Raw genomic sequence first — 25101 nt, 5'->3', positions numbered from 1 at the left:
GGAACCCTGTGGTATTGAACTGGACTTGGAGGTACCAGTTTAAACTCATTTTTAATAGATGAACAGATATGTATGTGTATGTGTGTGTGTGTGTGTGTATACACACATTTACATAGATTTTCTCTATGCTGAGAAAGCCTTTAAACCATGATGCCCTGGTAGCAATGATTATACTTAGTGCCTACACCTTGGCTTTGAAATACCACTTTCCATTAAAAGGAATTGGGGCTCCTTAGAGAAATGTCCGATCCCAAGGCTGGGGCAAGGAAAGTATGAATCTGGGACATCTTAAGCCAGGTAGTGAAACACTACTAAAAAAAACAACAACAACAACAACAAAAAAAACGTGAGATTTGTCAAAAGGACACAGGAGCCAGCTTGGAGGAGCTGTCGAATCTGAGATGTGAATATCAAAATAATGAAAATGATTTTTTTTTTTTAACATTTTATTTAGAGAGAGAAAGTGCGTGCGCGAGTGGGGGGAGGAGGAAAGGGAGAATCTCAAGCAGACTCTGCGCTGAGTGCAGAGCGCCACACAGGGCTCGAGCTCAAGACCCTGAGATCGTGACCTGAGCCAAAATCAAGAGTCAGACGTTTAACCAACTGTGCCACCCAGGTGCCCCAATAATGAAAATTATTTAAAACCCACTGACTGAAATAAGGAGTCCAAGAGTCCACACTGAGGCAAATAAATGGTGAAGGGAAATTTTTTTTTGCAGTAGAATGCCAACTAATAAATGTAGAAAGAATGATAGAATGAGGGTCATCATTAGGTGGCCATCCTACTACCATCAGGCATGAAAGAGCAATGGATACTAAAACTAGTGAGTGAAAGTTTGAGGAAACAGGGTATTTATATACTGTCAAAGTATCTCCACACAAAGTATTTTATTAATTTCAAAGGGAAAACATTAACTAGACAGGAATCTGGCAGACACCACCTTAACTGAAGGATCAAGGTTACCATCACCAGTATTAGGACAGTGACATCATGTGCCTCCCACAGTAATAACACAGAATGCAGCATCAGTTCTGTCGTATTTCTGCCCAGAATGCATAACCTGAATTTAATAACCAGGAAACATCAGTCAAACCTAAATTGAGGGACATTTTCAAAATGGGCCAGAACTTTTCAAAAGATATGAAAATCACAAAAGGAAAGGCTGGGGGACTTCCAGATTGTGGGAGATCAAAGACCCATAACAACGAAGTGTAACACATTATCTTGGATTGATTCCTGGGTCCCAAGATTTTTTTTTTTTTTCCTTTTTGCTAAAAGAGCATTATTGGGACCACAGGCAACATTTGAATGGAGTCTCTAGATTAGATGGTAGTTTTGTATCAAAGGCAATTTCCTGATTTTGATAGTTGTAATATGGTTGTGTAGAATGTCCTAATTAGTCTTTAGGAAATGTACTGAAGCAGGTAAGGGTAATAGGGTATCGTTTCGGTAACTTCTCCGCTGGTTCAGAAGAAATATGTGAATACTTAAGTACTTACACATATGGAAGGGGGGAGAGAGAGAATGATAAAGCAAATGTGGTGAAATGTTAACATACAGGGAACCTGGATGAAGGATGCACAGGAATTCCTTGTGCTATTCTTGCCACTTTTCTGTGTGAAATATCCCAGTTCATGTTTTTAAGACATTGAAAAGAAAATTGAGTGTTTAGAACCTGAGTCATGCAGAAAAGGCTTTTATTTTTTACCTGTTAACCCCCCATCTTATTCAGAAGACTAAATATTTTTGGAACATGTAAAAAAATGAAAAAAAAAATTGAAAATAAGAAATATGTGTGGCCTTGGCAAAAACTGTCTAAATTGTCCAGTTCTACAAAATGCTCATGGAAGTTTGACAGATTATGTGGAAAGAGGTTTCTTTTTGTTTTGGGAAACAGCCCAAACTTCAATGCAGCTATTCTTCTGTGCTCCTGGTATCATTTTACTCCAAACTTGACTGCAATTAGACACAGAGCATGCGATACTGGGACACGGAGGCAGAAAATAATTAATAAGGATAAAAGAGATAGACTTGAAAAACTTTTACAGAATTTTATGCATGTGTACACACTTTATTAAATTTGCATTCTAAGATATACACAAGGTCAGCATTTCACAAAACTTCCTATTATTTATTCCAAAAGCAGTTATCATGAAACAGAGTATGATTATATAAGTTAGTCAAGCAAAAAGAGCATCTATAGGATTTTCTTATCATATCATCTCTTGTATTTGCTTTCAAATAGAAGCCTGAAATATGATATATTAGAATAGGAAGAGAGAATTTTACTTTATAATAATGACCACTTTTCAAATATTAGACTTTATATAAAAATAAAGGGGTACTGTCAACAAAGCTCATCTGAAGGTTAGCGTCTCTATCTTTTATTTATTCCAAAACAATCCCTGCATAAACTTAACTTCCTAGTCAATTTGAACAATAAAAACGAACCTCAGTTTAAACGATGAAGTGATTCATCTCGTCTCCTGGTTCTCACACTACTGTAACAACTTCATTTTCCTCTCCCAATTCTCACCCACCACTGAATTTCAAGAAGAAATTTAAATACCATCACATTCCGAAGGTTGTTTCTTTTGAGTCCTAAATTAGAGCCAAAAAATCATGGCCAAAAGTATCCCTTTAAGACAAAGAAGACAGTAGGGTGAAGGTGGATAAATATCCTGTAAAAGAGAAAACCATCTCTTGGCATTATATGGGCAGAAACACCTGAACGTGGTTCTTTCAGAAACAGAATAGACACACTGAATACCATCGAAGTAATTTTTCTTTAAGATGGCACGCTAGGGACCACGCTTCATAATATGTACACTGATGTTAGGCTTGAAAGCTTCTGGACTTTGCACAGGCGAAAGCAATACGAGAAATCAAGCCATTAATAATGGCCACCGTGGCGGTTATTACAGTTTAAAATCAACACCACATCTGATGCCGGACAGAACTACTTACTGCAAGCTAAGTGATGCTCTCTTGTAAGTCAAAGAGGCTAGATCTCCCTTCAAGCCATACAGGAGGACTACTCTGTGAGTGCCCTCAAAGCGCATCATCTTCCATTAAAATTCAAGAATCTTGGCCTTCAAAGGACACAGAGGCAGGAGTTTCCGTTTCTTACATTCATTTCAAAAGTGGAATATTATGATCCTAGCAGGCAAATTTGCAATATTAAACACAGACAATCCAACCACGATGTCTGAACATTGAAAGAAACCTAGCACAACAGACATTTTTACACATTTTTAAATAATAAATAACACAACGATAGATTACACTCGGGTTTTGTTTTTTTTTTTAAATAGCTCTAGCAGGATTTTCCTCTTTTAAAAATTAAATAACTTACGGTACCTCAGACTTACTATCATGTACACTGTTCACAGCTCAAACAGCTTCTTAAAAGCAGAATGCACAGTAACATTGACTTTTTTCAGCTCCTAAAAGCTTCCCCATAGATATTAAATTGCCCTTACTAGGAGGCAACATCAACAAGAACTGGATTTGGACTCTGGTGGCAACACGATAACCCAAACACAGTCGGCAGCAGCACGCACTCACCACGCGACAAAACCAACAAATCCAGTAACAGAAAAGTAATCAGGAAAAAAAAGCAGCAATCGAAACAGTATGTGGCAATCAGACACATAAAGCCCCCTTTTCTACCCTACCTTGTGACATCCATCTTTACAGCACAACACTGTACCCCAAGGCACCTCAGGCCTCATAATACCACCCGAAACAAGCTGTCAAGCTCCATGTATGCTTTTCTACACAGTGCTTTGGGTGTAAATAACATTATTCATTCATTTGTAGATGCTCCACACATCTGGTCAAGGCAGGAATTTCTTCTCCTTGATAACACCACCTAGAAACATTAACAATATTTTATATATTCCTTCGGGCGACAGGTTTGGGGAGAAAAATATCAACTGTGGTGGCTAAGGCATAAGAACCTGTGGTGAGTCATCCAGGCATCCTGTCAAGTCCATTTACATTCTCAGCACTAAAATCAATCCTCACGTCATACACTCCACCAGCAAAGCGATATGGATAGTAATGAAAGCGACTACGTGTTTCTTCCCCTCTGAGAAATGGCAAGTAAGCAGCTCAAACAGGAAAGGGAAACAAAATGATGTACTTTAAGCTGATGCAGAAAAATAAAAATTTAATATAATCGAAAGCAATCCATCTATTATTGTGAAATAAAGAGATCTGAAACTATGTAGTCAACAGAGAACAAAACAAAAACAAAACAAAACAAATCTCTCAAGCAAGAGAATTTCTGATCAACTTTAGCTGTCGTGTCACTGCTGGGAAAAAGAACTACACATCAGTGCTTTCCTTAAACGTATAGACTCCACAACAGGTGCTCTCTGAGGCACTGAGGACAAAATATATATGTCTATATATATATATATATATATATGTATGTACTCTAGGCAATCGAAAATGAGTATGGGAGATTTAGTCACTAGATCCAAAATGAGATCCGCAAAAAGAGACATGAGTAAGGTCGCTACCCTTGTAAACTTGAACTTTTAGAGGAGAGAGATGCCGAAAAGAATGGCATCAAAGTGGGGTTTTTTTTAAGTCTGTCACACTTTAATCCTCATATGGATCAAAGTTCTCTGCGTTCCTCACTGAACATTTTACGCAAGGAACAGCAGTTAAGACGCTGAATCAGAAATGGGTAAGTCACTTGGGTGAGAGATCATCCATCAAGATGAACGGAGAGCATGGATTGGAGCATGCTACTGGAGACTCTGCGGTTGTGCTGCCTTTAGCCAGTGAGTCTGAGGATAAGGCACTGCTGCTACTACTGCCATCCAAAATATCTGAACTGAGGACAAAGCAAAAAGAATTATAAGCAGATGCATCTATCAGGGTAAAGGTCAACATAACATGCAACAACAACACAGTTTCAAGAACTCACACATCGGTAAGAGCATTTGTAAATCATACCAAGCATAAGCGAGAGCAATGAACTACATAATGTACTGTACTCAGATACCTGCACAAACAAGGTCACAGAAGTCCAAAGGAGGACGCTCAAGGTTCTGTATCGCTTTAGGGCTCTCTTGGAGCCACCAGAACGTCCAACAGAGAGTAAGCGCTCCTCTTGACATGTCGTGACTTTGGTGAGGGAGTTCCCTTACCTTCAGCTCAAGACACTGCTATCCTGAGATTTCGCTTCTTTCCTCCCCGTCAGCCTTCGAGTAAGAGGACTGGCTACTCACTGAGGTACCCTGCATCATCTGAAGTACTCTAGCAAGTTCACTGCTTCATGGTTCCTCTACTCCAGAACATGGTCGCTCAACTACCCTAGATTTGACCGCTTCCCCCTTCGCAAGATGCCTTCGATTCAAACACAATTTTTTTTTCTAATTTCTCCCTGCACTCTTTGTCTTTCTTATTCTTCTCATTTGATGAAGTTGACAGTTTCCTTTTCTCTTCCTTTCAGAACCCAAAAGGGTCCCTGATATCTCTGCAAGCCTCCCTCAGTTACTATCCAGTTAGGCTGCTAAAAGGAATGTTCTATTGCCACAGACCCGATACCTTCACCCTCCACTGGCCTCTTTGATTCTGACAGCTAGCTTCTGCTCCCATCCTTCCAATAAAACTCCCAGTCTGGACATCAGAGCCTCTAGAATCCAGCCCAGGGATGCCTTACCCATCCAGCCCAGGCTCTCGTGGCTGCCGACCACCCATCTGGCCTGCTTCATAAACCTGGCTTCATACTTCAGTATTCACAATTAAGAGCCTTCACAATTTCGCACCAGGCTGCCTTTCTGGCTCTGAGTCCCATCAGTCCAACATTGGAAGTGCTATGCTCTATATCTGGCCTGAATTCACTCCTTCACTTATTCTAATATTTACCAAGGACCTGCCAAGTCCAGGAAGTATTATGCTAGATCTTAGAAATATAATGGCATCTAAGATAGACACGGTCCCTGCCCTCATGGAACTTTACAGTAAGTACAGTGGGGGACACAGGCTTTTAAGTAATCACGCTAATACACATATAATTTGTGATCAAAGCAATAAAAGCAAGATACAAAGGGCTCTGCAAGCATATAACATGCGTAACCTGATCTAATTTGGAAGAACAGGGAGGAACACATTCCTCAAAAGTGATACTTGAGCTGTCATCTGAAAGATGGGTAGGCATTAACTAGGTCTGGTTTGGGAGGAAGCAAGGGTAGTTTTAGGAGCCGAAAGCAGGCTAGTGTGGCTGTTAAGTACAGAGAGTGAGAACACAATGAGAGACAAAGCTGGAGAGGTGGTTGGGCAGTTTTAGGATTTACACAGACACACTTTAATTCTGAAAAGGGAAGCAAGCGTAGAATTGGGAGAAGGAATAATGAATCAGGAAATATGGGTTCTAGCTGAAGTCTGGTCACTAGCTCTTTTACAAAAGCCCACCCTGGTCTAATATGCTCTGAGGCTAAATATTAGGAGTCTTTAATAGGATTACTTTTCTGGGTCTCCAAGTTAATACATTTCCGGTGTTAAGCAACCCATGGTACATTTGGAAGTTTCTGGGCCCTATACCCTACCCCCCACCTCAATGACATGTAACGCTTTCCCCCCTCTTCTCTGCTGTGGATTGTTTTTAGGTGGAGACAGAATACAAATAAACTTCGGAAAAGTAAATATAAAAATGGAAACAGTACAGTCCACGGAACTCCCACTCTATGCTCACTGCTGTGAAATGCATCATTAATAACAGCACTTTTAAGTAAGAAGTTCGGAAAATTTAGCTGGCACTGCTATTTTTTCAACCCAATGGTAAAACAGGTCTAAAATATGAATTATTCAAACTACTGAAAGAAAGTTACACAGATAATCTAAGGCATTGGAAAATCAAAAGACCTTTATATTTGCCTTTGGAACATATGTGATTTTTCCTCTTGCAGCATTTTGCCTAGACTAATATTAAAATGAATTTACTTTCCTAAAGCACATATTGGCCAGGCAGCCGAAGGACACGCTCTGTGCTACTTGGCAGGAAGAAACAGGCTTAGATTAAAATTTGGCCACCCGGCAGATAATCTGAATATAAATAAAGACTTTCTTATTCCAACCACCAGACTTATGGTGAGCCCTGGGTTAAAAGATTCCATTTGTAACAAGACCTGCTTGCTTAGGTGAATCCTGTATTCATTCAAAAACACAGAACATGGCTCATGAGGAGAAAGCTCTCGTGTAACATGGTTGATTACCTTAAGAGAAATAAGCTAACAGGGAAATTACCAAGAAGTTACCAAGACAAAAAGAATACAAATCTGAACATTTCGTTTCATATATTCCTTTTCAGGAATTTCTTCTCTATTATTAAATATGAACATATGAAAAATTGTGTTCATTATTAGTGAAATAGCATACTTATATATAACCGCCAGTGTAATTTAGATACAGAACTTGGTAAACCGTTCACCAAGTATTTTCACTAAAGTCTAATTTCTGTTCTAAAAAATCTGATACTACTACACTTGGTCATGGAAGCAGAGACTACAGGTAAATCCGTGTAAAGCAAGACTTACGTGATTTTTTTTTTTTATTCACAGAGAGGTCCCTGAATAAAAGTGACTTTCACAGCGTTCATTACTAAACCTTCTATCAGGCTTTCTAAAAGCAACAAAGTACGGTCCAATTTGAGTTTATCTTTTTCCTTTCCTAGCTGAAGCTCTGTTGGAAGTGTTAATGGGCTTCAGACTAATGGCTGAAAGCCAGACAATGCAAGGAAAGCAAAGGACCTAGACAGTTCAAGTTGGACACAGTACACGAATCAAAAATGAACTAATTCTAATTCATTCTGGCCACTGAGTATACATATTGATGCAAAATCTGAACCACACATCAAAAACACTTACAACTATTAAGGTAGTGCCCTCAGTCAAAAAAAAATAAGGGCGAAAGTATAAGAGAATTATTAAAACATTCAAATGATAAACAATAAAATCAGGACGTCCAGTGTGACTCATGCTATTACCCATCTGGTTGAGCCACTTTGTGCCTTGTCCAGTCAATAAACTGGGTTCTATCCGATTAAGGACAGGCAGGTAAATGCACTAGAAATTAGACACAGCCCTATCAACCCCTGCACAGATTCTGGTATAAGCTAAGACTATGTGGCATCCCCTACCCCTTGGTGTGGGTTAAAGTGGTCCATAGGGTAGGTTTTCTGGTCTCTACTATCTTATCTTAGAAAGATCTAACATTCTATTTCTGCATAACTTCTAAGTTTTTAAGATCACACAGTTAAATATAATCATTTCCATAGTCACCTTGGAGATAGGAGTTTAAAAGTACCAGCACAGATGTCTAAGCTGCTCACTTAAACATGTTCAAGGTATATGTATACGTTCTATTATTAAATAAATCATGATTAAATCTTATTCTTTGTACATGTCACATATTCCTGATTAAATTTTCTTGCCATGACACATAAACCATTAAAAATAATGTGAAAACCACGAAATGAAATCCAGTGAAAAATGTTAAAATAAAACTATAATAAGGTTAAATTAGCAGTCACACTAACACTGATGCACTGGGCAAGAATTTCATGGGAGAACTTTTCCTTTCCTGTATGAGAAACAGACTATCACTTAATCTTCACCACATGGCTAGTAGCCCTCAAAACAGATCATCTTGTTCCCATAAGAATGAGGAGCAGAACAAGAGTCCACAACACACAAAAAGAATCAAAGCGCCATGGAAAGGTGTACTTCCAAGCTATGATCAAATTCTTGAGGTTCGGAAGAACTAAATGCAGAATGACATAATTCCTGCCTTGTGCTTGACAACGTTCCCCAGATTTGGCTGGCAAAGATTTCAGAGTTTTCATCTAGTAAAAAATATGGTATCAAGAGCGGGCCTACTATTCCTTTGGGCAGCAGTTGCCACATTGGACACAAACCCCAAATAAGTATATACTCAAACTTCATGCTTAATTTACACTTCAAAGATGTCAGGTTTTACTTTTTTTAATATATTCTTTTTTTAAGATATTATTTATTTGACAGAAAGAGAGAGAGAGCGCGCGCACAAGCAGGGGAGCAGCAGACAGAGGGAGAGAGAAACAGGCTTCCCTCTGGGCAGGGAGCCCGACGTGGGGCTCAATCCCAGGACCCTGGGATCACGACCTGAGCCGAAGGCAGACGCTTAACTGACTGAGCCACCCAGGCGCCCCAAGATGTCAGATTTTAAAGACTGTTACCTAATATATGAAGTTTAAGTTAAAGTTTTAAAACCCATCTTCCCTTTGTGGGGTGGGGCAGGGAAACAAACTATGACAACTGAAATGATGAGATACCATCTACTAATGATCCGGTACCTTTTCTGCTCCCTAAAATGTATTAAAATGGTTTCCTTGGTTATCAAGTAGATTGACTATCCTTGGCAACAGAAACCAGAACACAGCTAGTCTCTGTCTCTGTTCCCATTTCTAAGAATACGGATGTCTGATCAATGAAACTGCATTACAGAGATAGGAAAAAAAGGTTTTGCAAAAGCAGGATCCAATTTTTACGGATCATGAATAACTCCTGTTTAAAATCTCTTCGTGGCAGACATAAATGTCAGCAATATTAGGATACAAGGTGTCCCCAAAGTCAGAGCAATTTTAAGCTTTAATATCCTCTGGAGTCCAGACGCTACAAACTTACCAAAAACATCTTTTAAAGTTTAATTGCTTAAATATCTTTCACACTTAGTTTTGTGAATTTGGAGTAATACATTTCTTTTTAACCTATGACTTGAGCCACACGTTGGCCTGTTACTGCTCTGACTGGCCGTAAATGAAGCAAATCTTTCCAGCGTGAGGCAACGCTTTTTGTCTTTATGGATCAAAAGTGCCCTTGGTCACCAGTGTCGAGGTACCCAGGCCTCTCATAGCTAGTCACAGCTCTGAGGAGAAAGAATGGGAGTAGTGGCAACAGAAATAGGACCCTCACCATAGCCACCATCACTGACAACTTAGGCTTTGCTGTTCAGAGGAATAAACATCTGGACAAGGGGTGAGGACCCTTGGTAAATCCCAGACCCTTCTCTTTCCTTTTTTCTTTATTTGTCTGAACCTGTTTCATGGCTTCCTGTACAGTCAGTGTGTGACAGTATTTTTTTTTAAAAATCACTTCACCCTGTATGTTTTCAGCTTGGCAAAATGCTTCCCTATCTTTTCCCTAACTTGGTTACTTGGTTAGCAACTGGGTAAGCAAAGCTATTTATAATGTCATGTGCCTATATTAAAACACACTTTACCATTAAAGTGATAGGCAGTTTCCACTAAGTATAGAGTTTCAGCCGCTAGTCCTCTTGACAAGCCTTAGAAGTTTTCTCTTTGCAATCATCTACATACCTGGAAAGGCACTCTATACCAAAATTAGCACACTGAGCTACCGAGGACAGACACAGATGAGAGAAAAGAGAGACTGTGGGGCTGAAAATAGCTAGAACAATCTAAAAGGCATCTGTTCCAAGGTTAGAACAGTACTGATCAACGAGTCTAAGAAACTAGAAGAATCTGTGACTTCTTGGTCAACCAGAAGTATAGGTTATCTTACACAAAACAATTAACATGGGATCTGGAAAGACAGAATCACTAATCCTTATACCTTATAAGTGGTGTGCACAATTCTTCCATTTAGAGGACACCATCCTTTTATTTTTAAAGTGAATGTACTTTTGGGCTCTTAAAAAAGATCCTCAGCTATAAAACTCAGGAAACAAAAAGTCCTGAAAGGCACTACACAGTTGTGTCTAGAACAACATGGGTGCTCAGTGAATTGATTAGAAATATGTACCGAGGGGCGCCTGGGTGGCTCAGTCGTTAAGCGTCTGCCTTCAGCTTGGGTCATGATCCCAGGGTCCTGGGATAGAGCCCCGCATCGGGCTCCCTGCTCGGTGGGAAGCCTGCTTCTCCCTCTCCCGCTCCCCCTGCTTGTGTTCCCTCTCTCGCTGTGTCTCTCTCTGTCAAATAAATAAATATTTTTTTAAAATGTACCGAGGGGCACTAGCGTGGCTCAGTGGGTTAAGCGTCTGCCTTCAGCTCAGGTCAAGATCCCAGGGTCCTGGGATCGAGCCCCGCGTCGGGTTCCCTGCTCCACAGGGAGTCTGCTTCTCCCTCTGCTGCTCCCCCTGCTTATGCTCTCTCACTCTCTCTCTCAAATAAATAAATAAAATATTTTAAAAATATTTAAAACAAAAGAAATATGTACTGAAAGATTTCAAAGTATTACCTGGCCACTGCCACTATCCCTTCCCCTTCTTTCCAGTATGTATGTCAGCATCCAAGTACTCAACTTCAGGTATATGAAGTTAACTTTTGCACAAAAACACTTAAGGGCCTTAAGTTAGATACCTAAACTTGGATGAGTAAGGCTAAAAAAAATTATGTGACTAGACCACAGGAATCAGGAAGTGTATGCTAACACTTGTTTTTATACTGAAAAAAAACAAAACCTGGGTAGGATTGTGACAGAATACCCCAAAAATTTTAAAAAGATTTCATAACAACAGAAAATGCTATAGAAAATGCCATGCTTCAGAGGATGCTGGTATTCTCTGCTAAGTCAAAAGGATAAGTCAAACACAAGCAGAGCAGCTACAATCAATGCACATTATCCACAGCAACCCAGAAACTCTTTCTCACGCCATCCAGCTGTTGCCACTCTCCCACACCATTAGCACCTACTGAGAGAGGCTGACCTAACAGGAGTTAGGAAGGAAGGTGAAGGTGCCAAAAACATACACACACTTCTAAAGGAGTACTCAATGACTTTCAAATTATCTTTTTTTTTTTCACATTTTCTGTACCTCCATGGAGCTTTCCCCTCTACAGAGCATGAATAAAAAGCCGAATATTATTTCAAATGATCCCAATATACTTTTGATGTGGCTCTTTTTTAACAGATCATACCCTAACATCCTTTGGATTTGATTTCATTTTTTACCATGAACTGAGATCAGACAGTTGCGCAGCCTCCGGAGACAGCATACTGGTAGTGCCTTGGAAGAGCCTCTTGGGCTGGCTTTCTGTCTCCATTTCACCTAAAACAGAAAGAGATGATGCTACCGTAAAACAATTGTACAGATACAGGCATGGCGCTTAAATGGGATGATCTTTGTTTAACTAAAGCTCAGAATACTTCGTCAAGCCATTACTTCAAAGCTGTTTTTCCACGTGCTTTAAGGTGGAAGAAATATACGTCCATATAACCTCAACCAAAAAGCAAGCAGCCCTAAAAAAAAAAAAAAAAAAAGCCTTCTTATTTAGCACGCTAAGGATATAGTCATGTTCTTTAATAGAAGAGCAGAACACGGACTGCATCGGGCAAAATGAATCAAGGCTTACCCCAGCAGAAATAAAGAATCCCCAAACAGCTGAAGTTCACAGTGAATAATGATTTATCCTGAGAATTAGTGAAGACTATTGATTTTATATTACTTTAATATTGGAATATTTCCTGAGTTGAAGTCAAATGGGTTAAAAAGTATGTAGTCTAATAAATGGTGTATAAATCAAAGATTGCTTTAGACTACTTAGTGAAAATGAACTTTTTAAAAAGTAACTTTGGGGGCGCCTGGGTGGCTCAGTTGGTTAAGCGACTGCCTTCGGCTCAGGTCATGATCCTGGAGTCCTGGGATAGAGTCCCACATCGGGCTCCTTGCTCAGCAGGGAGTCTGCTTCTCCCTCTGACCTTCCCCCCCTCTCGTGCTCTCTCTCATTCTCTCTCTCAAATAAATAAAATCTTTCAAAAAAAATAAATTAAAAAAATAAAAAGTAACTTTGAATGCCCATCTGTAACTGAAAGCAATTATTAATCCATTCACGAAATTGGTGTTGTACTGGCCACCTCAATCTTATAAACTGTCTCAGAACATCTGTAAGGTAGCAGAAAAACTTTGCATCAATCGGAATAACAGCATTTTGCCACCAGGAGTGCAAAGACTAAAAACCCTCTGTTAAGACAGAAAAAGCCCCTTTCCAAATAAGCTATGATTTAAAACACATAAATACCTTGGTTTTGAGGCTCCTTATCTGAGCTTTAAAATGGAATATTAAATAAAATCTAATTCTTGGGCCTAACTATATGCTCCAATGGGAAATTAGTAACTGTGAATTTACAGCTGTACAAGATTCTTCTGATGGAAAAAGATCAAGCAACAACAAATGCAACATTTCATTTTTTTCTTCATATTATCAATTAATTCATATTATCTTTCTTCTGGAGCTATTTTGAAAATTACTAACTCAGGAAAGGTTATATTTTTATTTGCTTTTGTCATGCTTTAATATGGAGCTTTTAAAAGCTACTGCCTGGCTTTCAACAACCCCTCATTAGCAAAAGACTTTAGCCCTTTTCAGCAAAGAATTCCTCCATCTGCTGGTATATTTTGGAATAGCTTTGAAACCAAACAACTGTACTCATTCCACCAACCTCCTGCAACATATCCAAAATTAATAATAACAATAATAATAATGGCTTTAATTTCCAAGTGTTATTTTCACCTAACAGCTCCTGAGAAGGTTCTTAGGGTTGTAAATAATTCCTTGCAGCATTAAGGAAAAAGACTACTAGGTTATAAAATAAAATTTGTTCACTAAATACAAACATCGTCACCATATCAAAACCTATTTTCCAGAGCACACCATCTTTAAGTTATCTGCAATATTGTACTTTTTGAATCTGTGCATGATGCTGTATCGGTGGAAAGCTTCCACCAAAGCTGCAAACACCTGTTTACCTAGTATTAGGAGAGGGACTGTTTCCTGGCCCCAAAAGTGATCTGCACAAAGAAACCACTTGCTGAACTACTTTTTCAAAATTATGGTTAAAACTCTTGTTTAAAATGACATCCAACACTTGCAATCATATGGGTATAGCCCCAGGAATAATGAATGACTCAACCTATGTTAATTTTTTGTGCTTTTTTAAAATAGACTCCATCAGGGGCCCTCACAGGCATCTGAAACTAGCACCGAGTGAGATCATTTTAGTTTACTACCCTGTGATTCAAAATAAGGTAATTAAGATCACCCCCATCATATCAAAAACCCTATGTGTTCGAATATGAGGCAGTCTCTCTCTGGGAGGCATAATTTGGTGGTGGCTTATATCTGAATATGCAGCATGTTTAGAGACCTATTTACTAGGACATAAGCACATACTTCTGCAACGTATTAACTTGCATCTGTTTTCTATTAAGATCACTGAGAGGCAAAATTTTTGGAATATATATTGGTAATATGAATATATGAATAAGATTCAGTTATGAAGTGCAAAAAACATAGACAGTATCAGATAACTAATTTACAAAACTTAGTATCCGTAAAGCATATATTGGGAAGAATATTTCACATTTCTTTAGAAAAAAGGAGTCGTGCCTTGAGCTAATTTCAGACAAATTCTAATTTGTCATTCAAGCTCAACTAGGTTTAGTATCAGAAGTGTGATGCTTACCTTTTCTTTTCAGAGGACCAAGAACACTGGGCCTGATGCACTTGACTGGACTCTGACTCCTCCTGCTTCAGAGAATAAACAAACAGGAGGATGTGAAGTGCTTCTAAGATGCAAGATTAACGTTATAGCCCACCAAACAAATCAATAAAATTGACAATCATCTAGAAAACAATGGAAAATGCCTCTGCTATAAGCTGAGGAACTGAAATACCAAAACATCTTAGCTGGCCTATGGCAATCTGAAACAACACGGCATTTTAAGCTATTTTTAGAAATCATTCTATGAGACAAGGTATCTACAACAGTTTTGTTTTTTTTTTTTTCTAAGATAAACCTTATTAAAAAGGTATTTAGATTTGACTACTCTACAATCTTACATTTTTTCCCTTATCCTTACAAAGGATATATTGTGTGTGTGTGTGTGTGTATCTGGTAAAATGCCACTGGTAGAACATAGGTGATAGGTATTATATGGATGCTCATTGTGTTCAATTTTGTTGTCTGTTTGAAAATTTCCATAAGAAAACCTTGGGGAAAAAGTTCATCAGGAGAGACAAATTTTTGAAAGGCAGGTTCACTTACCTGGTAAAGCGTCTTGGACTAGGAACGGGACTTGGTGGCAGCCCGCTGCTGCTCACAAACATTTGTAAGGATGGTGAAAAACATTGCTAGAAAAAACGTATTTAATATTAACATAGTTCTAGTGCTCCAGCTTTCAAAGGGTTCCCATGATAATAGAAAAAACACCCTTAGAATTGCTTAGCGCACACACACACATGAGAGAATATATATATATATATATATTTTTTTTTTTTTTAAAGATTTATTTATTTATTTGAGAGAGCGAGAATGAGAGAGAGAGAGAGAGCCAGAGGGAGAAGCAGGCTCCTCGCTGAGCAGGGAGCCCGATGCGGGACTCGATCCCGGGACTCCAGGATCATGACCTGAGCTGAAGGCAGTCGCTTAACCAACTGAGCCACCCAGGCGCCCCTATATATATATATTGATAGACCGTTTTTTCAAGTTACTATCACTGACTTTCATTAATTTTCCTTCTAGTCATCGGATTCTTCACAAATGAGGCTGTGTGTGTGTGTGTGTGTGTGTGTGTGTGTATTTTAGAGAGTAAAGAGCTCAGTGTGTGAAAAGAGAGTTAGCATCTTGTCAATGAGCCTACCTTTCCAAATCCTCTGGTGGGTGATGGTGCCGGAGAAACTGGAGTGAAGTCAATCCTTTTTGGAGAATATAGTTTCTCCGGCTTCTCAAAATCGCTGTCACTCTGTAAACATAAAGTGTTATTTCCTCATAATTCACAATCCAGCACATCACAGCTCTTTACTACTCAAGCATGCCTACATTTTTAGAATAGAAATGTACAGACTCTAAAAAGTTGCAATCTCACGTTCTGGTGGAAAAGCAGAGATCAAAAACGAATACAAATTTGGAAACAGGGGTGGACAAAACGGTATGAAAAAATTAATGAAGCCAATGAACAACATAAAGGTTTCCAGAAAATTAAAAAACAAGTCAACATGGGATTAACATTACCAGGCTCAAGCTCTCATCCCATGATTGGCTTATCTGCATTGCGGTCTGCACTTCCCTAAAACAAACAGAAATGAAAGGCCATCAGTGCTCAGGAACAAGACATACAACCAGCTAGGCCCTGTTCTTATGAAGCACTAACCGTTCGTGTGCAGTTTCCCTGTTCATCATATCCATGCCTTCCTCCTGCAAAGATAAACATGTGCTGAAAACACAGTATCCACATCCACACGGTTCTCTACTTCAAAGAAAATTTTAAAAGACTTTTTTTTTCTGCCTTCTTTGACATCATCACAGCGCAAGCAGAACATTCTAAGACTGTCACCCCTGGCACGTCTGTGTTTTACCTGCACACTCGGAAGAATTTCCAGCTGTCTGTGGCTACCCAGAGTGGCAGCCTGACTCATGTTTAATAGATAAATCTTCAGAATAAAAATAAAAGCAAAGTGGACAATTCAGACAATTGTAGCTCTGAGCTAGGAAATAAAATTTACCCTTCTGATCTGATGCAGTCTGCTGCTAGGAACACGGTTAGGCGAGGAGGACAGCAACTGGAAAGGAAAAGTAAACATTTACTATTTTCTGAATCACAAAGCAGCAGTCTGCTGTCAGTCCCAGTGTCCAACCTCCTCCCAGATAAGATTTCATATTCTTCTCAGAGATGTAGCTCTTTAGATCACTGAACATTAACACACTAGAGGCAGGACATTCAGTCTTTGGAAAGTACACCAGGTGTCCAACCTCAAAGCACCATCTGTCACTAGACAGGCACTGACTTTAACACTTTTCCCAAATGAATGCAGGGCTGTGTACATTTACGTAAAAAAAAAAAAAAAAAAAAAAGATTCCAGGCCTTGGAAATATCCATTACCCCACTTATCTAAAATAAGGAACTAGGTAAGAAGGGAAAGAAAAAAACTGATTCTAGTCATTTTGACACCAATGCACCAATGGAGGAAGGCTCAGAAGCCCAGTATAATATTCCGTCTATGATTAGGGTTGATCAAAAACACTTTAAAACTGCAATCAGAAGATTTTGCTTGTGTGATCTAAATCAATTATAAAATTTGGCCACTACCACTATCACCGCAAACCCTACTTACTAGTTAAGAAAATTCAATGTGGAAGGCAATGTGTTTTTCAGATAACTGCTGCTTTCCCTTAGATCATCATTTTTTGACAACACAAAGCTAAAATGATTTGGGGGGGGCAAATTATGTTCCCTCAAAATAATCACAATCTGATCACAAGATGAAAGGTACAATTCATCTCAACAGCTCTTACAGGGTTCTAACAGCCATAATGTAAACAACTGCTACTTATTCCCTAATTAAGTGCAAATAAATCTGTAGTGCTGTAAAACCAAGTAAGACAACGATCTTGTTACAAGAGGCCCTATCCTATTAAAATGTCTAAAAATCCTAATGTAGCGAGTAGTATAAAATGGTAATAAACTACTCCAAGTTTTTTAGGCAAAAGCTAATCTGGGTGAAATTTTTTAAAGTTACACACTAAAATGTGATTTTTACCTCAAAGGATATCTCTTCAGTACCCACCCCTTCCTCTTACTTTTTCCTCTCCTGGGCTCTGAAAACAGAAAAACTTTACGAATAAAATCCTCTTAAAGTTTTTTTTTTTTCTACTAGAAAACTAATATATGTTTACTGGTCAACTCTTAATAAAGGTCATTTGAAAAACACTAAGCGGGGTGCCTGGGTGGCGCAGTCGGTTAAGCAGCCAACTCTTGGTTTCGGCTCAGGTCATGATCTTGGGATCCTGGGATCGAGCCCCAAGTCAGGCTCCGTGCGCAGCCGGGAGTCTGCTTGTGATTCTCTCTCTCCCTCTGCCTCTGCCCCCTACCCCCAATGGTGCGCGCTCTCTCTCGCTCGCTCTCTCAAGTAAATAAATAAATCTTTTTTTAAAAAAAGAAAAACACTAAGCTACTAGGCAAGTAAATAAGGCAGGAAAGACTAACAGGATACCATGGAAGAGAGCATGGATGTGTCCATCAGAGAACAAAAGAAACCCTAGAGGCCGCGAAATCATCAGGAAAGCCAAAGATTGCAAAAAGCTGATGGCAGAGAAAGTCAGAAATTTAGATGCTTCATCTATATGATGCACAACTTGTCAACGTAGGCAGAACTGGAAAGAAGACCCAAAAGGGGCACAGGGAAGAACAATGCTGTGTCTAGTACTGGAAACAAGCGTTAATGTACAGGCTGAGAAAAAAAGCCAAGCACGTCAAGGAGGGTGCTGGTTAGTGGTGTTAAGTGAAGCAAAGAGCTCAAGTGGGGTAAGAAGAGAGGCCCCTGCCACTGGCATCAAGTGGGCACTGGTGACTTTTGCAAGAACAGGTTTTTTTAAAGATTTTATTTATTTATTTGAGAGAGAGAGAGCACGCGAGCAGGAGGAGGAGCAGAAGGAGAGGGAGAAGCCAGCTCTGCACTGAGCGCAGAGCCTGAGCAGGGCTCGATCCCAGGACCCCAAGAACATGACCTGAGCTGAAATCAAGAGTCAGACGCTTAACCGACTGAGCCACAGGCGCCCCTCCAAGACAGTTTGGTGTTTTTTTTTTAAAGATTTTATTTATTTGAGATAGAGCAAGCGAGTGAGTGAGAGAGAGAAAGAGAGAGAGCACGAGTAGTGGGTGGGCAGAGGGAGAGGGAGAAACAGGCTCTTCACTGAGCAGGAAGCCTGACGCGGGGCTCGATCCCAGGACCCTGGGATCATGACCTGAGCCGAAGGCAGAGGCTTCACTGACTGAGCCACCCAGACACCCCTGAGAACAGTTTTTTAATAGTATGGTGATAGAGGTAGTGAGATCACAAACAGGCTGAGTAGATGGCAAGAAACTAGGAGACAAGGAATTAGAGGCAGTATGGTGTGGATTAAGCTCTGTGAAAGCTCAGAGGGGTGGAAGGAAAACAGGGAAAGAGAGACCAATGAAAAAAGACAAGTCTGTGTTCCAGATTATTAGATATGTGAGTCAGAAGAAAGTGGGAGCAAAAAAGCCAGGGAGGAAGGGACTAGAGGGAAGACAACAGACCGAGCAAAGAGACAGGAGACTCAGAAAACCTAGGAATCATTAGGACACAGCGCCACATGTGGAGGTAAAGACATTTTCAGAAGAAAGCCGACACGTATACAAGATGGCCGTCTGCAAGCTCTGTGAACAGAGAAGGGTCATCTGGCAAAAGTGAAAGGTGGAGGAAGCCCGCAAAAAATTTTTTTCCAAACTAGAATATTGCTTTGGAGAACAGCACAAAGCAAGCGGCACCTTGAGCCCAAAATGCCCAGGAAGAATTTCTCTCCTGGCCCCTCAAATGACCAATTCCTTGACATTTCCCTACTCGTAATATAGACAACATTTTTCCCCTGGTCACTAAGAAATAAAAGTTCAGTCCCCTGGTGTCCTCCTACGCCCTGCATTTACACCTAATCTGTTGTCAAATCATGAAGAAACGACCTCTGCACGTCTTCTTGTGCCAATCCCCTCCTTTCCATTTTGTTCCTCCCCTTGCTTTTGGCAGCAGACACAGGGAAGTGTATTTAAAGATTTACAGAGGGGGCGCCTGGGTGGCTCAGTGGGTTAAGCGTCTGCCTTTGGCTCAGGTCATGATCTCAGGGTCTTGGGATCGAGCCCCCCATCAGGCCCCCTGCTCAGCGGGGAAGTCTGCTTCCCCCTCTCCCTGCCGCTCCCCCTCCTCTTGTGCTCTCGCGTGCACTCTCGCTCTGTCAAATAAATAAATAAAATCTTTAAAAAAAAAGATTTATAGAGGACACTGTGATATAACAGATAAGGTGTAATCAGTGGCGACAGAAGTACCCAAAGGGTGCTGCAGAAGGCTTCCCGAACCAGGAATCAAGAGGAGAAGGGGATGGAGGGAAAGACAACATAAGGATCAACAAAGAGCAGTGAATCAACATGGCTCCTCCAGCAAACTAGGTATTTAGTGCAGCCAGAGAAAAAGGTATTTGTCAGGGGGTAGGGAGAGATGAGCCTAGACAGAGTGGACAAGAATCTTCGCATCTTAGAAAAGAGCAACAGTCAAGTGTAAAGAGGCAAATTCATTTTCCCTTTTTTTTTCCTACTACTGATATCAGGAACATAGCTGTGTAACAAGTGGAAACATTTTTCATATACACAGCAAAATTAAATTCTACTTTCCAGCATCCTCAGGGAAGGTGATGTGAATCAAAACTCCAGATAGCGAACATTTTCCCCTTTAAGTATTTTTAGCCACTTCAGCTGGAAATCTTTCTTGAAAGTGTTGTATCTCCCCCCCACTTTCTTAAACAGATTTTACCAAACAGAATGGCCCTGGCATATCTCTATTCTAATCCCAGCCCTGCCGCTTACCAATTATGTGATTCTAAGCAAGTCGCTTCTATCAGCTGAGTCTTAGCTGCTGCCTCTTTTAACTGGGAAAAACATCTTTTGTCCTGCCTACTTCACACGGGTTGCTATGAGAATGCCAAGTGTGAAAGGACTCTGTAACATGTAGAATACCATAGAAGCATAGGTACTACTATAATTTAAGAAAAGGTTAATGACCCAGGTATCTTTAAGAACATCAAGTATTTTACAGTTCTATGCCAGCAAGACCCTCAGGGTCTATTAACGGGTTCTTAGCCCTTGTACTAAGCCACGGACTAATTTTTTAAAAGCCTCTTTCTGCTTTTCAGTTTTTCCCTCTCCTCCCTTGCTAGCAGCTATTAGTATACCTTAAACCCGAATGTACCTCTTCTGATTTGCTCTTTCTCCACACTACCGAGTTGGAAGCTTATTATAATTGTGCATAAATTTTAGATGATTCAGAGGTCAGAGAGGCTCCCTATAAATAAACTGATGAACCTTTGTGCACAGACTATGGAAATCAAGCGCAGCCATTCAGAGGTCTGTTTGCTTACATCTCAGATATCTTCCAGAGCGCTGCAGCTACTGGATAAGTGGGCCCCGCATGTGAAGTGCTACTATATAAAAAACCTCATCATAATTTCTCCCAATGCGACCAACTAATAAGGTGATCCCTGACAGCTCTGGCTGTACAAAACAGTCACTATTAGCGACTCTACCGGGAATATAAATACAAGCATTATAAAGGAGATCTTACTGTGGATAAATAACATTGTCCAACAGATATGTGTCAGAAATAAATACTCTGCTACAGTCTAAATGATTTTTGCTTCCTAGGACAAATAAAGACCACTTTTCTCAGCTATATTTAGAAGTTAATCCTGACTTACCTCATAACCATGATGCAAGTAGTGACAAAAAAACAATGAGTAGTTTTTAAAAATACGAAGTCCCACAGCCAGGAAAAAACTTTAACCAGATCTCTTTTTTGGCACCAAAAGCTGAAAATGGCCACAGCATGAGCAAGGGAGGTAAAATGTTTTTTTTCTTTTGTGAACAATGGTGCACAGCACATCATCTTAAGAGCGAGTAACTACGTTTGAAAGAGTTTTCCCCAATCCATGCCACTAAAAATACTTACTTCTATACTTACCAGGCTATGACGGCTCATAATCGTTGTACTATTCCTCCGAGTTCTAAAGGTATAAGGTTGAAAAACCTGTGAAAGGTCACTAAAAAAATAAAAATAAAATTGTTAATGTCTTCTCATTAGATATCCATCAACTCTCTAGTCAACAATGAAATCTTCCATGGCTCCTCATTTTGTACAATGGATAAACTCCTCACCGACCTCTTCAGAGCTTCCGTGGTGATGTGCTGTGGATCACAGGTTTGCCCAGATACTGATCTCCTCAGTGGTTGGGGGGCGGCTAGGAGAGGTATGGGGCGGAGCTCCAGACTGGTTGCCTCCAGCTGCTTCTGGTCAGAGCTCACGCCCCCAAACCGGTTCCCACCAGACATGAGCAGCCTCATCTGTTTACCCCAGAGGACCCAAACATGTTACTGCTTTCTGTGTGTGCCATGATGGTGAGAAGGGCTGGGGAAGCCCTGTTCTACAGCACATCTCCCACTATTGCCCTAAATACGTGTTCTGCCCATGAACCTGCTGTGCAACTAAATAAACATGCCTGGAGTTTTGCTCCTGTTGCCTCTTCTGCCTCTAGTGTCCTCCCTCCCACCACCATCAGCCCAAATCCTCTCTCTCCTTGAGCCCCCATTTCGATGCAATACACTCCGTGAGGCCTCTCTTCAATCCGCAAACTGAATGCAATCATTCCCTCCTTTGAGTCCAAAGAGCGCAATGGGAAAGGAGATGCTTGAGACACCGACTTTACCTTTTATTACAGAAAAGTGTGCGTGTGTCTTATTAAACTCCGTGGTCAAGGCCTTTTGATCCTCTTTGTATAACATCCCTGCAGTGCCTAGCAGAGTGCCATGCCCATGATAAGAAGTCAAGAAAGATTTTCAGGACTGAACTGAATTGGGCTTCAAGGGACCACTGAGATCACCTAATTCAGCTCTCCTAAGTTTCAAATGAGAAAACAGACACTCAGAAAGGCTAACTGATTCATTCATGATCACAGTTAGGGAGAAATATTGGGACTAGGTCTAGTCTCCTCAGCCCTTCTTCTGTCACATCATACTACCCTGCAAGTAATCACTTGATTCCTGATTCAAAAAACAGTGTGTTATTTCTACAACAGTCTAAATGCAGGTCAGCAGGATTGCCCCTAGTCCCTAGCAATTGCTTGCTTACCAGATTTAAAAAGACAACCCCAAAAGACTGATTTATTCCTACAGAATCAAAAAATAAATGTAGAGCTGAAGACAGCATTAGGAAAGCAGTCACTCCATCATTCCCTCAGTTTCAAAATTTAATAAAAGAAAATGAGTTAATTCCATTTTCCCCCAAAATACAGATATTATAATCAGTTTGATAGACAAGGATTACCTATTTCTTTGCCTTCACTGTGCTTGATTAATGATTTTGGCTAATTCTACTCCCATCCCCTTTTTTGGACTAATTCCATTTCTACAGGGTCTCGCAAATTAGCTCTCTACTAAGATGAATTGTCTACTTAGAAGAGTGAAATGTAATAGGCTCAGGAGGTCTGCCAACCTAACCTTCACTTTCGTAAGATTCTACCTTAAAATAGACCCTCTGGTGACTTATTCACATGAAAATACAAGACCCTACCACTAAAATTCAAGGGTTGATTTTTTCCATTGTTTTCTAAAACCTGTATTTTCACTGACCTAAGCTACACGACACCCTTCCTTTTTTTATTCACTGGAATGCATTTCTGGCTGTTTTAGGATCTGAAAACATTACGACAAATCCAAATCACTTAATGTGTCATGAACATGCCACTTGATTACAAGTTATTAGATAAATTGTGATTTATTAAAGTAAATGCTCTGTTAATGCCAGGGTTCCTAAACTAAGCTTAGAAATAGCAGCTCTTAAAGACAGGTGTCAAGTTGCAAGTCTAGTTCCAGGGGCTTCAGTCTGACATTCAGTGGTGTAAATTAGGCAGGGCAAGCAACCTGTTAGAAGAGCCAGAAGCTTCTTGTAGATCCTTTCAGAGTGGGCCAAGAGAGCCCCAGGTAAAGAGGGCCCCATTTTTCCCACAGTTCCCAGAGTTTGGGGTCAAACTTTCACTCCACCTTGGGACCCAAGTCACTGTGTCAAGCAAACAAGTCCCCACCCCCTCAGTTTAGAAAACCCAAACGAGCGCCAACTCTCACTTTAGGGAAAGAAGATTGCTTGCAGGGGGTCGAGGAGCCCCTGAACCCCATACCCGTACTTCATCGTCCCCAGCCCGCCTCACCTGAGCCCATGGATCAGGGGAGCGCTGCTGGATCTCCTCAGGGTGCCCCCATCAGATGCATCAGGCTCAAAGTCCAGCTCCATTTTCTCCTGAGCCATGTCGGAGACTTGCAGGCAGGCACAGCGGACAGTGCTCAGCTCCTGGTGCTTAGCTATGGACTCCCAAGACTCTCACTGCAGGACTGAGCTGCTGGGGACTGGCAGCTGGGGGCGGGGGCTAAGGGGCGGAGGCTTGGGGGCGGGGGCTGAGGGGCGGAGAAAAGCAGGAGAGGAGGAGGAGGGAACGAGGATGAGGATGAGGAAGGGAGGATGACAGTGAGTGAGGGGAGGAGGGGGGGGGTGGTAGTGGAGAGGGAGGTGGTGGTGGTGGTGGACGGTGACAGAATAAAGGAAGAGGATGGAGGAAAGAGGAATGGAGGGAAAAAGAGCAAGAGGCAGGAAAAGCGGATAGATGGAAAAGCAGGAAAACAGAGAGGGTAAAAGGACAGGATCGGGAAAGGAAGAAGATGGGGGAAAGGAGGAGGACCGAGGGGGAGGAGGAGGGCAGGGTGGAGGGAAAAGAGGAACACGAGAGAGGGAAAGAAAAAGACGAGGTATGGGGAAGAGGAGAGAGGAAGGAGAAGGAAGCGGACAGAGGGAGAAGAGGAGGGGGAGGAAACTAGGCAGCGGCGGAACTCATGTTGCTATCTTTCGGCCGACGACCTCAAGCGGGGCCGGGCTAGAAACACCGCAGCTGCCCGGGCAGCGCTAGCACCGAAAAGCTGACAGTCGGGCAGGGCCCGGCCGGGTGGCCTCGACGGCTCCAGCTCCCCATGCTCGGGGACCCGGTCCAGCCCCCCATGCTCTAGGACCCGGTCCCGAAGGCTCCTCAGCCCTGTGAGGGGTGCTTCTCCCCTCCCTACCCCCCCACCCCGCCTGGGGGACAGGTGGGGGGTTCGGCCCCTCAGCCGCCGCCGCGGTGCCTCCTCTTCCTCTCTTGGGTTCTAATGGCCCGGGGGAACCCCTTGGGGCCAAGACCAAAATCTACAACCTGCCGCCTCTTCCGCCTCCCACGCTTCAGAAGCGGGAACCTCCGCGGTGCCAGGTCTTCCGCGTCCGGGCACCCATCGGGTCCTGCGCACGCGCCCGGCGGCCGCGCCAATGAGCCCGCGGGCACGGAGCATGCGTGGGAGCCCCGCCCCGCAAACCTCCTCCAAAGGGGAGGAGCGTTTCCAGTGGGCCCGGCGCCTTCCTCTCTGGCATTGGCCCGGGGACCCTGGCGCCTGATTTTGAAAAGAACCAATAGTTTGGAGACACTGGAGCATCCTCGTTCAGAGGAGTTTGGGCCGAT

At 41.5% G+C, this 25101-nt stretch overlaps 1 protein-coding gene across 4 annotated transcripts; it reads right to left on the bottom strand.

The window, feature by feature from the left end:
• Nucleotides 1-2051: 2051 nt before the first annotated feature.
• PABIR2 (PABIR family member 2) lies at nt 2052-24904 on the bottom strand. Of its 4 annotated transcripts, none has more exons than XM_081808216.1 (10): nt 23773-24904; nt 21534-21612; nt 16518-16574; nt 16166-16209; nt 16027-16081; nt 15656-15757; nt 15061-15146; nt 14479-14540; nt 11968-12064; nt 2052-4850 (listed from the first exon to the last, which is right to left on the bottom strand). In XM_081808216.1, exons 1-10 carry the CDS (start codon nt 23868-23870, stop codon nt 4706-4708), a joined length of 825 nt encoding a protein of 274 aa, XP_081664342.1. In that variant the 5' UTR covers nt 23871-24904; the 3' UTR covers nt 2052-4705. The 4 variants fall into 4 exon arrangements, with proteins under 4 accessions (XP_081664342.1, XP_081664341.1, XP_081664344.1 ...); XM_081808215.1 differs by having other exon boundaries at nt 14479-14543; nt 23773-24900; XM_081808218.1 differs by having other exon boundaries at nt 2052-3875; nt 23773-24899.
• Nucleotides 24905-25101: the final 197 nt, after the last annotated feature.

The sequence above is a fragment of the Leptonychotes weddellii genome, chromosome X (genome assembly GCF_054177405.1).
Source record: "Leptonychotes weddellii isolate Sample4059 chromosome X, ASM5417740v2, whole genome shotgun sequence".
In the NCBI taxonomy this organism is placed as follows: Eukaryota; Metazoa; Chordata; class Mammalia; order Carnivora; family Phocidae; genus Leptonychotes; species Leptonychotes weddellii.
The sequence above is the reverse complement of the archived record's forward strand: the minus strand, read 5'-3'. Positions and strand labels throughout refer to the sequence as shown.